Below are 13068 nucleotides of genomic sequence, written 5' to 3' on the forward strand. Positions count from 1 at the left end.
AGTCTGAAACTTCAATTAACGTTTTCCCTCCTCTCAAACCGAAAAAAAAATCTTGCATAATCCAAAAATGTCCTGATTTATTTTAAAGTTTTATAAAACTCTGCTCTTCTCCATAATAAAAGTCCAGTTTCTATTCTATCTTGTCAGAAATGGCCTTTATTTTTGTTTGGGTGGTTTTTCTCCTTGGAGAGATCGCCCCCTGCTGTAACATATGCTTAATTGCAGAAGGATTTTTTTCCCCTCAAACAATATAAAGAACAATCATTACAGTGAAAGAAACTTTATTTTGAATAATAATATACACAGCATTCATCCCATTTGGTTTTCATTGTGCATAGCCATGTATAAAAGTATACAGAAAAACGGAACATTAGAAATAGCGAAGGATGAAATTGTGTAAGTGAAGAAGACATTCAATATATCCATAATAGGCTTACAAATATCATAAAACAAGATCCAGTAGAAAAGAAAACCATGAAAATATTATATCTGAACCATGGAAGGAAAGTGCAAACAGGATAAGTCACAGTTTTCTAGGTACAAAAATTATACATGTTCTTTGGATTAAAAGCAATATAAATGAGTGGTTTGGCTTTTATACATAAGCCAAGAATTATCTATAGAAGCAAAAAGTGGATATTGTTATACCACATGTGATAATAAAATATTCAAGGCCACAGATGGAGGTCACCAACTTACAAAGAGAATACTGAGAGGTAGGGCACATGATAAAAAAATTAGAGAAATGCAACAAAGAGAATGCCGCCTCTGTCTAAGTCAGAAAACAGCAAATGCATAGGCATTGTAATACCGGCTCTGTGAATACCAGACTACACTGCACTCCTATTTTCTGTGAAAAAGCATTCAGTGCGTATCATAACAAAGATCAGTGAATCAGATGAGTCAATACATGCCTTGGCATTAGGGCAAATTTAATTTCCTTTCTATTTCACACACAAGGGGGAAAAAAGAGTATAGAACTAGAAATACTCATCTTTCCACTCAGTGCACTAATTTTTAAGTGTTTTATGTATAAATGGCACAAAGGGGATAGGGAATGAAGTTTAATTAAAACCAAAGCTTCTAACTCAACGATTTCACATTTAGAAAGCAAAGGAAAGATAAAATTCTTTAACATTTTTAAAATCAATTGGTTACAGCAGGGTATAAAAGTTGAGATAGAAAAAAAAAGTTGATAAAAAATAGCAAAGACAGATTTGGAACGAAATCTCCTGGTTTCTTTTACATGTCCTTTTTTGCTTTTTATTGTTTCAAATTGGATTTTACAGTAGAAATGCAGACCAACATGGAGAGCTGATACTTCTCGGTGCCCTTAAGACATCATCTTCTTACACTTCACCGAACAGAAAACCATCCCTTCTACTGGCATGAACTTCTGCCCAATGAGACACTTGCTGCAGCAGGAGCACAGGAAGCACTCAGTGGATGCGTGCCAGCTGAAGTTATTGTAGGTCACCCGCTGGACTTCTGGATCAATGGCATTGTGGCATCCCTGACATACCTTTTAAGTAATAACAGAGGCATGAGAAGAGGATGAGACAGCAAACTGTGACAGTAACATTTTCATCTGAGGACAAACTGAACACATTTCTTGAGATGATAAATTAAAACTCATAATTATGACAACCCTGGAAATGAACAATGGAGAGTTGACCTTCTCAGGTCTCTAGTTAACCTTTTTAGCCAACAACTGTAAAGGAAGTCTATATACATATGCTGAGCATCGTGAGAAACTATAGGTGAAGGCCAACAGGTGATCCGATGCTTGTAAGAGAGCTCCATGGCATTCAAGGTGGAGAGTTTTGATGACAAATTCCAAAGCAGTGTACTTGATTCTGGCATATTCTATTAAATTACACATTAGTAATGATAAAGAATTATAATTTATAAGACGATTTTTCTTCATTAAATTTTTGAAGTGGTAATTTTACTAGTTTTACCTATCACACATGAGATTATTAATACTAATTTCCAGAATGTAGCAAATTAGTCATGTTAAAAGTAATTAAGGACTCAATTAAAAATACTGACAGTGTTTGAGACTAATGAGTTTGCACTAAAATATAACTTGTAGTTAATTGGCTTCTGTTCTGTCATAAAATCAGTCATAATTTATGTATAATCAAATATTGTAGAACATTAATACTTACAATCCTTGTACTGTTCAGTATCACATGGTATGTTATGGACAAATACATGCATGACATCCACATGCATATATATATATATACGTACATATATATACAGCCACAATCATACAATTTTCCTCTTAATTAAGTATATATATGAAGAAAAATGGAATAACCTTCTATGTTATAGCAGAAAACAAAACAACCAGTTGAGACCTTGCAAACACTGGATAGTCCACATGCCCTCTGGGTTATACATGTCTTAAGTGAATGTGACTAACATTTTTGTTTTAAATACTTTATAAGAAGTAAAGAAGCCAAAAGATTGTTCAGTACTGAATTTATCTTAAGCACGGTTGATCTCCTAATGTGACTGTCAGGAATTATTGAATGATAAGGGATGATTAGATATGAAGGCTAAGAGGGCCATTTTACAGCCTGAGAAGCCTCCTGTGAAAAGACTTCAAAATGTGAATGCTACTCCGTGGGTAAACTGGCAGGGAAGTAAGGCCTTCTTACGTATATCCATTTCAGGCCTGCAATTAACTTTCCATATTTTTTAGAGCTACAATGCTTATAGAGATTATCTCTGCAATCCATAAACTATATCAATTTAGTCTTACCTTAGAAATAAGGGATACTTTCCTTGCATAATTAATAAATATTCCTGCGGGTGTGGTGTCTCGTGCCTGTAATCTTAGCATTTTGGGGGGCCAAGGCGGGTGGCTTGCCTGAGCTCAGGAGTTTGAGACCAGCCTGAGCGAGAGCGAGATCCTGTCTCAAAAAAATAGCCAGGCATTGTGGTGGGCTCCTGTAGTCCCAGTTATGTGGGAGGCTGAGACACGAGGATCACTTGAGCCCAGGAGTTTGAGGTTGCTGTGAGCTGTGATGCCATGCCACTCTACCAAGGGCAACAAAGTTTTTTACCAAGGGCAAAAAAACAACAAAAAATATTCCTTAATACAACAAAATAAGTACAATTAGAAGTCCATTCCTAATTTGTAGTTATACCATGCAAGCAACTACTGTTATATCTATTTTTTTATATATTACTTTTATCGCTTTATAATTCATTTAGAATGTTATCTTATAGTTTTCTACACTTTATATTAATCTTTCAATTTTTAAATTTATTTTATTTATGATTAACCCATAATAATTGTACATATTTATGTTTCTAGCTGCACATGCATTGTATAATGTTCAAATCAGGGTAATTAGCATACCCATAATCTAAACTATCATTTCCTTGTGTTTTTGATATTTTTAAACCTATTTATGGAAATATTGTATAAAATTGTTTATGCAAATATTTCAAACTCTTTTGGAGTAAAATAGGATTTCACACTCAATGTTATATTCCCCTGCTTTCAGATCATGGTCTGCCTTCTTACATAATTAATTGAAACACAGATTTTCATGTACAATTTATGAAACAGAGATAACTACTGTTCAATTACATTTGAAATTAGTTATTTAGGTAAAAAAAATAACTAATGAACATAAGAATGGTACAGAGAATTCAGGGTTTGTAGTTTCATAAAATTTAGTTTTGTCAGTGATTTCATTACCATTCATTGTGAAGTCTGACCATATAATTCCAGGTAAAATCTACTGATCATTACTTCTACAAAAATGTAATGGTGACCCAGGCTGCCCTGAGGGTCTAGGGACTGCAGAAACCTTGCACATAATGAGCTTCACCACTTTCTGCATGGCCTTTCATTTTCCTATGTTCTTAAACTTCTAATATTTCAGAAAGTTCTTACTTTTTTTTGTAGTTTTTGGCCAGGGCTGGGTTTGAACCCGCCACCTCTGGTATATGGCGCTGGCGCCCTACTCCTTTGAGCCACACGTGCCACCCCAAAAGTTTTTACATTTTAATCCTTCTTTTATTTGTCCATGCATGTACTGTGTTTGAACTGCCTGGATTTTAACACCATATGGTGGGAATCACACACTTTCTACTTAAGAAGTGCTGTTTCCCATTTGTAAGAAGCTCAGACAGAGGCATAAACTCAAGATGTAGAGCAGGCTGAAGCAACCGTATCCTTAGGATGGGACTCACCACAGCATGATTCTTCACATAGCAGGGCTTGCAGACAGGTTTGTCATTGACCATCACGTATATTTCCCCTGCTAGGACGTTGTCACAGTCAAAGCAGCAGAAATGTTTCAGGTGCCAGTTCTGGTTCTCTGCCTGGGTATACTCATTGCTGAATATTAGCTGGGAAGAAGATAAAAATAACATGAATTATGCATTTTCATTTTTGGAATCAATGACAAAGCTAGTCATCAGCCATGCACAAGTATATCAACATATTTACCTGGGGTTCAAAGTCTGAAAATTATAACCAAAATCTTAGACTTAATATTATCACTTTAGTTTAGTCCAAATAAATCATTTATATTTTTGGGCTGTCTTTCATTAGCCAACACAATTAACACAGACACTCAGAATGAATGATATCAAAAGTTTCTTTTATTAAACTCTTTTAGATGCAAATAAAGCAACTGCTGTTTGTTTAATTCCTATTGCTGTCCGGGAAAAGGGACCAGAGAGGAAACCTGCATGTGGGTAGCCAGGAGAACATACCTCATCACAGCCAGCGCACCGGGGTTTCTCACTGTCACAGTAATGTCGGCCACAATACAGCTTCTCATTCTTCCAGAAGTAAATCATGTCGACCAGGAGTTCATAGCAGATGCTGCAGACGAAGCAAGCCGGGTGCCACAGTTTGTCATAGCCAGCCCTTTCTGCATAGATGGCTGGATCTCCTTCCTTCATATTCATTTTGCAGCAATAGCAGGCCTGAAAAGAAAGCCGTCTCAAGTTATCAGAAGACTGCCATTTCTTACCACTGGCTTCTGCAGAAATTCAGAGAACAACTTTCAAGAGAAATCATTTCTAGTAAAATCACAAATTTTTACTAATTTGTTGCCATATTAATAGTTCTGTGAAATGAAATCTGAGCTTTCTCCAGGCTGCTCAAACCTACTTCATTCACCCTCTGGGTCATGGGGAATTGTTTCCTGAATGAATGTCACTTATGGAAAAAGGAAAATAGTAATTTACACCTAAATTTTAAGTACTTTCCCTCAACAATCATTACCTTAGAGCTTATAAATACTCTTTATTTCAGGACTAAGCCTTATGACTGGATGTGCTTGCTGGATCTAGGAGAAACATATTACAGTAAGTTTTCTTCTTATGCTTTGTTCATCTGTGTCATAATTATCTTCTGTCTCCAAGTCATTAGCAAAAGACCTTAATTTCTAGAAGAGACTTAAAAAAAAAGCTTGACTATCACATAAATTTAAGTTTGAATTTTAGGCATGTCCTCATAAGTAAAACTGTACTAACCTAAGTATATATTATTCTTATTTATGGGAAGATACAAACAAGCAACACCAAAATTATATCTAGAAACAGATTCTAGATTAGTATGTTGGCCATCCCAATGCCAAATACTACCTGTACATAAAACTCACAATTTTCCTGGACAATAAATAGAAAATTTGGCTTTTGACAGAAGTTTCAAACATGAGGACTCTCTAGGGGAAGTCTAAAATGAATATTAATTCAATTTATTTCTCTTACTTATTCTCTTTTGGAAACAGAGGAAGAGCCCCCCCAAAAAAAGTTCAAAGAGAGGGAAAACATCTATAAAATACACTAATCTGGCCGACAATGTGACCACTCCACTTACATAGTGAGTTCTTCTGTGCTCGTGAGATTTGTTCTCCATGGCCCCCACGGCCGCAGAAGTGCTTCGGTCTCCACCAGGGATGTACATTTGGTTGGGGCCTTGATCCACCACCTCACGGGGAAGTTTGACGTCGCCTACTCCCAGAGCCTCGTTCTTGTACTTCTTCACAAATTGCTCCATTTCCTTCACCTCTTTGGGAGACAATTCATGACACTTTGTAGGGTCCTGGTCGTGTGCAGGGAGCTGCTTGGCCAGCTGCTTCTTCCGGTACTGTGCCCCCTCCGAGCCTGCCACTGGCTGTTTTTCCTTGGGCAACATCTGCATGTACTGCCTGGCCTGCACCATCAGAAGACCAGTGTTAACCAGGAGATGCCGCGGCCAGCGGGCAGTGTGATATTTTATAACACATCAGAAGCAAGTTACTTAAGAAAGAAGTGGGTTTTATTCAATAGTAACAACTCATCTTCATAGTATAAATATCTTGAGATGTTAACATTAAAAAATGATACTCTAAATAGATTTAGTTAGGTTAATTTCTCTAACAAATTTTTGTCTTATTGTTTTTAAAAATATTTGGTTCAGTAGCCAAATAACTGTATAATAGAAAGAAAATACAATTTTTAGGCAGACAATTTAGAATAGCCAATGAATCAGCAGTGTTTTTAATCACACAAAAAATATCATCACAAGATCCACTTTAATCTTAAAAGATTTCCAAATGTTTTGCCTAGTGTTATAATAGTGTAAAGAGTTTGAGACAAAACTGCATTTTTTTTGCTTTATGTAGTAAAAGAATATGATGCTGAACATTTAATTTCAGTTCTAAACAATAGAAGAAATTCTATTCTTTATAATTTTATGAGAAATTTTCTCAAGAGTGAGCTAGAAGAGCTACTAGACTGATACAAAAATATGATTTTCATCTAATTATTGAGAATGTTAGATGTTTCCCTCAGAAGGATAAACAAATCTAGGTAGTAAGAAAATTTTTGTGAGGAGTTTAGTCTTATTTTCAAAGGAATGTAATAGGAGTTTGAAGTCAAAGTAATGAGAACCTCAGGGAAAAAAAATAGATCTGTGGTGTTGTGAGTTTGAATAGGTCACTAAAGATATTGACCTAAATAAATAGTGTAGGAACTTCAGAGGGAACCCTCTCCCCACTCTTACCAATGCCTGATTCTGGACCGGAGGAGCCCATTCATAGGTAACTGTGTTGATGGAGACATTCTTCTTGGCAGGAACTGGGTTGGTCAGTATCATAACATTACGTTTATACATAGGAATTCCATCTGATTTTAGTTTTGCAATCAGGGTGCTGTACTTGGTGTCTTCAAAAAGTCTCCCCACTTTTCGATCCTCTTCATTGCTTAAGAGAATATCATGTTCTTCTTGGCCGCACTTGCAGTTACGACATATTTTTCTATAATTTTGGAAATAAGTAGGAAATGATTACTTAGACCTAATTAATAAGCATGTTGACACATTTTATAGTTTATAAAATACTTTTAAACATATTCTGTATAATGGCATGCAAAGGGAAGTCCTTTTTTTGGAGGAAAAATAAGTATCCATAAATTTAAGAAAACAGGAAACATAAAAACATACTTTGACTTTATAAGACTTTGAAAAGTTAGAATGTGAATAAAGAGTACACACACGCTCACAGGGGCACGTCGGAACGGGAGTGTAACTGTATCTGGTATTCTTTATGCTCTCACCGAAAAACAATGAATATAAAAATTAATTAAGTAAAATCACAAAAAACCATATGCAAGTTTTCCAATTTAAACAAGCAGTTTCCTATTTTATTGCATGCTAACATTTCATAGACATTGCCTAAGATTATTTTTTTAGTGAGAGATGGGGAGACTGGCATAACGTCTCATCATCTCAATTTGGGTTTACAGCTTTTTTTCACTTCCTTTCTATTTCTTTTGCCCTCCATTCCTTTCCCCTGTTTTCTCTTCCTTTTTCTTTTCCAACTATTATTACTTCAAACACCCATTGACCACCTACCATGTGCTAAAAGACAGATAAATGAAAAGTCTATGCTACCATGGTTGTTTTAAATTTGGTATTATTACCACTTACTTCAAAGAAGGTACAAAAGTTTTCGGTACATGCATTGCTTTTGTACAGTTTGAGTCAGAGGTGTAATTGTGACCATCCCGCTAGACAGTGTGCATTGTGACTGTTAGGTATGAATTTACTCATCGCCTACTCCCCCTCCACCTGCTTGATCTCTATGGAATTCTACTGCTATCTGTACACATTTGTGTTGATCATTTAGTTTCATTTTAAAAGTGAGCACACGTGGTGTTTGTTCTTCCACTCTTGTGATACTTCACTTAGAGGAGCATGGTCTCTAGTTTCACCCAGGTTGGTACAAAGGTATCAGTTCACCACTTTTTTATGGCTGAGTAATACTCCATGGTATACCACATTTTATTCATCCACTCATGTACTGATGGGCACTTGGGTTGTTTCCATATCTTTTGTGATTATGGATTATGCTGGACATGTGAATGCAAGGGTCTTCTTTATAGAATGATTTTTTTCCCTTTGGGTAAACGTCTAGTAGTGGGATTGTGGGATCAAATGGTAGTATCTACATTTACTTCTTTGAGGTATCTCCATACTACTTTCCAAAGAGGTTGTACTAGTTTACAGTCTCACCAAAAGTGCATAAGTGTTCCTTTCTCGCCATCCATGCCAGCATCTACTGTTTTGAGACTTTTGGATAAAAGCTGTTTTTACTGGAGTTAGGAGTTATGTCACTGTGGTTCTGATTTGCATTCCCTTGATGATTAGAGACTGTTGAGCATTTTTCCACAGGTTTCTTGGCCAAAGTCTTACCTTTTTTTGAAAAGCTTCTGCTCATGACTTTTGACCACTTTTTTATGGGTTGTTTGATGTCTTCTTGCTTATTTGTATGAATTCTGTGTACATTCTGGTCATTAGCCCTTTATCAAATGTTACAGCATACAAATATTTTCTCCTATCCTGTAGTAGTCTATTTACTCTGTTGTCTGTTTCCTTGGTTGTGTAGCTTTTTAATTTGATCAGGTTTCATGTATTAATTTTTGTTGTTGCTGTGACTGCCTTTGGGGTCTTCTTCATAAATTCTTTGCCTAGGCCAATATTAATAAGAGTCTTTTCAACCACTTCTTCTAGAATTCTTATAGTTTCATGCCTTAGGTTTAAGTCTGTTATCTATTGTCAATTAATTTTTGTGAGTGGTGAGAAGTGTGGATTCTGCTTTAATCTTCCACATGTGGCTATCCAATTTTCCTAGTACTACTTATTGAGGAGGGAGTCTTTTCCTCATTATGTATTTCTGTCTGCTTTGTAAAGATCAAATGGCAATATGAGGGTGGTTTGCCAAGGAGGTGGAAGACCTCTACAAGGACATCTATGAAACACTCAGGAAGGAAATCACAGAGGATGTAAACAAATGGAAAAATGTATCATGCTCATAGATAGCTAGAATCAACATTGTTAAAATGTTTACACTACCCAAAGTGATTAACAGAGTCAATGCAATACTCATTAAAATACCAATGTCAATTTTTGCAGATCTAGAAAAAATAATTTTGCACTTATATGAAATCAGAAAAGACCCTGAATAGCTAAAGCAATCTTAAGAAAAAAAAATCAGGAAGCATCACTTTACCAGACTTCAAGCTATATTGTAAGGCCACAGTAACCAACACAGCACAGTACTGACACTAGAACAGAGAACCCAGATATAAAACCATCATTGTGTTTCTTACAGTTCAAGTATAGTGCCCTCTATCCTACTCTGGTATGGCACACAGTCAGACATTCTTTCATGTAACAGCCATCAATGCCCATGTTCCAAAGCAATGTACAAGATAATAGGTATCTTGTGACAAAACTGTTGGATTTAAAAAAGAAAAAGAATGGAACCAGTCTCCTATTTCTAGAACTTACTGTCTGGTAGGGAGAGACATTAAATAATCACACACATACACACAAACACTGTTAATCGCATCTGTGATGGGAAAGAAAAGCATAGAGTCCCTTGAGGACATAATTTTAACTTGGAACGAGTAAGGAAAGGACTCCGTAAGAAAGTGACATTTAGGCTAAAACATGAATGTGAATTGTGCGAGGGAGTTTATGTGCGAGGGAGGGAGAAAGAAAGGAAAAGCCTTTAATATTCCGGGTACTAAGAAGAGCACTGTGGCGATCATGCATTAGGGAAGAGATTGCACCCTTAGGTCCCATAATAAAAGATGGCTTGGGAAGTGTAGTGAAATGAGTAAACTGGATGGTGACAAGGCTGGAGAGGGAGGCAGGCATGAGGTCATGCAGGGGCTTGGAGGACACGTTAAAGCATCTGGCCTTTATTAAATGCAAGCATGCCAGGATCACTGAAGGCTTTTAGTAATGGAATAACATGATCAGATGTATAATTTTATTTTATTTTAGAGACAGGGTCTCACTCTGTCACCAGGCTAGCATGCACTGGCATGATCACAGCTCACTGCCACCTAAAACTCCTGGGCTCAAGTGATCCTCCCGCTTCAGCCTCCCATGTAGCTAAGACTACATGTGCATGCCGTGATGCCTGGTTAATTTTTCACCTGGGCTGGTCTCAAACTCCTAGACACAAGTGATTTTCCCACCTCAGCCTTCCAAGTCATGAGGATTACAGGTGTAAGAGAGCAACCACATATTTATAATTTTTAATACTGCAATATTTGCCATGTAGAAAATGGACTGGGATGGAACTTAACTGGAAGTAGGGAAACCAGTTAACATGCTAATTGCACGTTCAGTCTGCAATGTATTGCTTCTAAGTAATGACAAGTGGGATTTACATCTCCAGTGATTGTTACTGTGCTTCAGATAAGGTGTGTCGTGGCTTAGCCTCGACCAGGGACTGTCAACTGGTGTGGTGCAGCACACTGGTGTACCGTGATTGGATCTCAGGTGCGCCACAAAGTTTTAAACATCATTATTTTTGAAAGAAGTTCAAAGTACAGTAAGTATATTCTTTTTTAAATTTGTTTTCTTTAATTAACAAAATTTAAGTGTGCCATGGAAGTTTAACTATAGGTTGAGGTGTGCCAGGAGATGAAAAAGGCTAAAAAACATTGGACTGGATACATACTAGCATAGCAGACCGTGGAGGTGAAAAGAAAGAAACAATACGAGATCTCCATAAAACTAACTAAACTCTTTGGTTGATTTAGATGTAGTGATGGTGAAGGCAAAGTTCATTCTCTCAAAAAAATGAATGAGTAAATTGGTAAGGAATGTAATTTTTTAATACAATAAATGCCAAAGAGGATCAAATTGGAGGTATGGGGTGGAGAAGGTTGATGAAAGTCTCAATTAACCTATTGATAAATTTGAAATGCCTGAGAGACATGTAAATTGTAGGATATATGGATCTAGTGTTGAAAAATGTAGCCTGGTAGAAAATATGAATGTGGCAGTTGAAGAATGATCTATAATGTATGTGAGCTGAACAGATCACCTCTGCCTTCTGAGGAAGGGACAGAGGTAAGAAGTGAGGGCTCAGTGAAGTCTCTCAGAGAAACAAGTTGGACAAAAAAATGAAGTCTGGAAACCTTGGGTGTTCAAAATGTAAGCTAGTACTAAGTACAAGCAGTGATAAGCGTACAAAGAAGAGGGGAAATGGGAACATTCATTTGACTGACTCTGCTAGGAAGGTACTAAACATTTCAACTAATAGTAGATTCTCTTAGGGTAAGTATACATGCTAAAATACCTAGATAATGAAAGAAAGACATTTACAGCTGAAATGCTCAAATTAGAATAAAGGAAAGAATAAAAATTGCTAAGCTTTCAACTCAGAAAGGAGAAAGACAGACTAAGTCTAAAGTACACGGAAGGAAAATACAGATAACAGCAAAAGCTAGTAAATGTTTGCCTCTGATTAGATACAGAAAAATCATTAATACATTCCAATCTCTCTGATTTTGTTTACTGATTTCAGCAATAGCAGGGAAACAGAAAGGACTCTAGAAAGTGTTTCTGGGAATAAAAAACTCAAATACTCAGCATACATTTTAGGATCTGAAGAAAGAAAGCAACCTTGCCATCACCAATTCTTCCTGATGGTACGAATCAGAGTAGTGTGAAAAATCAAAGAAAGAGGAATTATAAGAATTCATCAGAAAGAAAAAGAAAGACTTTTTTTCACAGATGTATGACTAATCACTCAGAAATGAAACATTATTAGCATTAAAAGTTTTCTAGATTTAAAACTAACATAAATTATGGGATTTCTCTATATCAGATACAGAAAAAAAGTAAAAACCCATATAAACCTCTTTGCTAAATAACAATGAATTATAGATTTTGGTGTTCTGAGTTTTCTTACAACACTTTTTTGCAGTACGCAAACTTAAAACGAGAATTGGATTTGTACATTCTGTGTGAGAGAGGGAGAGAGAGACAGGTATATGGGGTGGAGGGGCAAACTACTTTCTTTGGGCACGCTGGTGAAAAAAAATCTTTATTTGGTAAGCCTTTGTTGACAAATTTGCATATTCCAGTTCATCCATAAAAGATTCTTTCCAACATCTGGTTATCTCACACTCCCATCTAGTGGAAAGCAGCATATTATCCCACAACAGCATGTTCTTACTTTTTGTTCTTTAGTTAACATAAACAATGTAATTATGTATAAAACGATCACACTGTTCTTGGATCAAGCTTACAATTATCTTCCAAGGGGGAGAAAATGATGGGGTGAGAATTTAGTTCTTACTATAGCTAAACGGATCCTTATATGGCTGTGAACTACAGGGTGCATCCTAATTACCAGCAAGGTGATGCCTAAAGTCTTGGGGCTAGGTCATGGGCACTGGACTTTCTTTGGAACTGTTTATGATCTAGTTTCACGCCAGTCCATGCATACCACAAAATAAGGAGGGTCAGATTAAGAACCTGAAAGACAACAGTCAAAGAAATAGGTGAAATAAAGCCTGCTGGTTTCTAAAGCATGAACTATGCTAAGCTGTAGTAGTTATATGACAATGTTACATATAAAGAGTTATACATATAACAATAATGTAAGAGCTATCTCTATAATTTTTCATTATTTACCTTGGATATTCTTGGAAGGATTCACATTCTGAAGAAACCTTCATGTCCCTACCTTCTGCTCAATCACCCAACATACTTTTTCAGCATGTAAAATTGCTTTT

At 36.3% G+C, this 13068-nt stretch overlaps 1 protein-coding gene across 1 annotated transcript in view; it reads right to left on the reverse strand.

Annotated features, from left to right (window-relative positions):
• Nucleotides 1-1241: 1241 nt before the first annotated feature.
• The window catches only part of TES (testin LIM domain protein), a 42200-nt gene continuing 30373 nt past the window's right edge, over nt 1242-13068 (reverse strand). Inside the window, exons 3-7 of the mRNA XM_023513227.1 lie at nt 7028-7280; nt 5861-6196; nt 4747-4962; nt 4219-4377; nt 1242-1522 (exon numbers count right to left, since the gene is read on the reverse strand). Of these exons, the coding sequence (XP_023368995.1) occupies nt 1334-1522; nt 4219-4377; nt 4747-4962; nt 5861-6196; nt 7028-7280 (1153 nt within the window). The 3' untranslated portion in view covers nt 1242-1333. The remainder of the gene's footprint in view (nt 1523-4218; nt 4378-4746; nt 4963-5860; nt 6197-7027; nt 7281-13068) is intronic.

Source organism: Otolemur garnettii, unplaced genomic scaffold (genome assembly GCF_000181295.1).
Source record: "Otolemur garnettii isolate 467f Iridium unplaced genomic scaffold, OtoGar3 scaffold00037, whole genome shotgun sequence".
Lineage (NCBI taxonomy): Eukaryota > Metazoa > Chordata > Mammalia > Primates > Galagidae > Otolemur > Otolemur garnettii.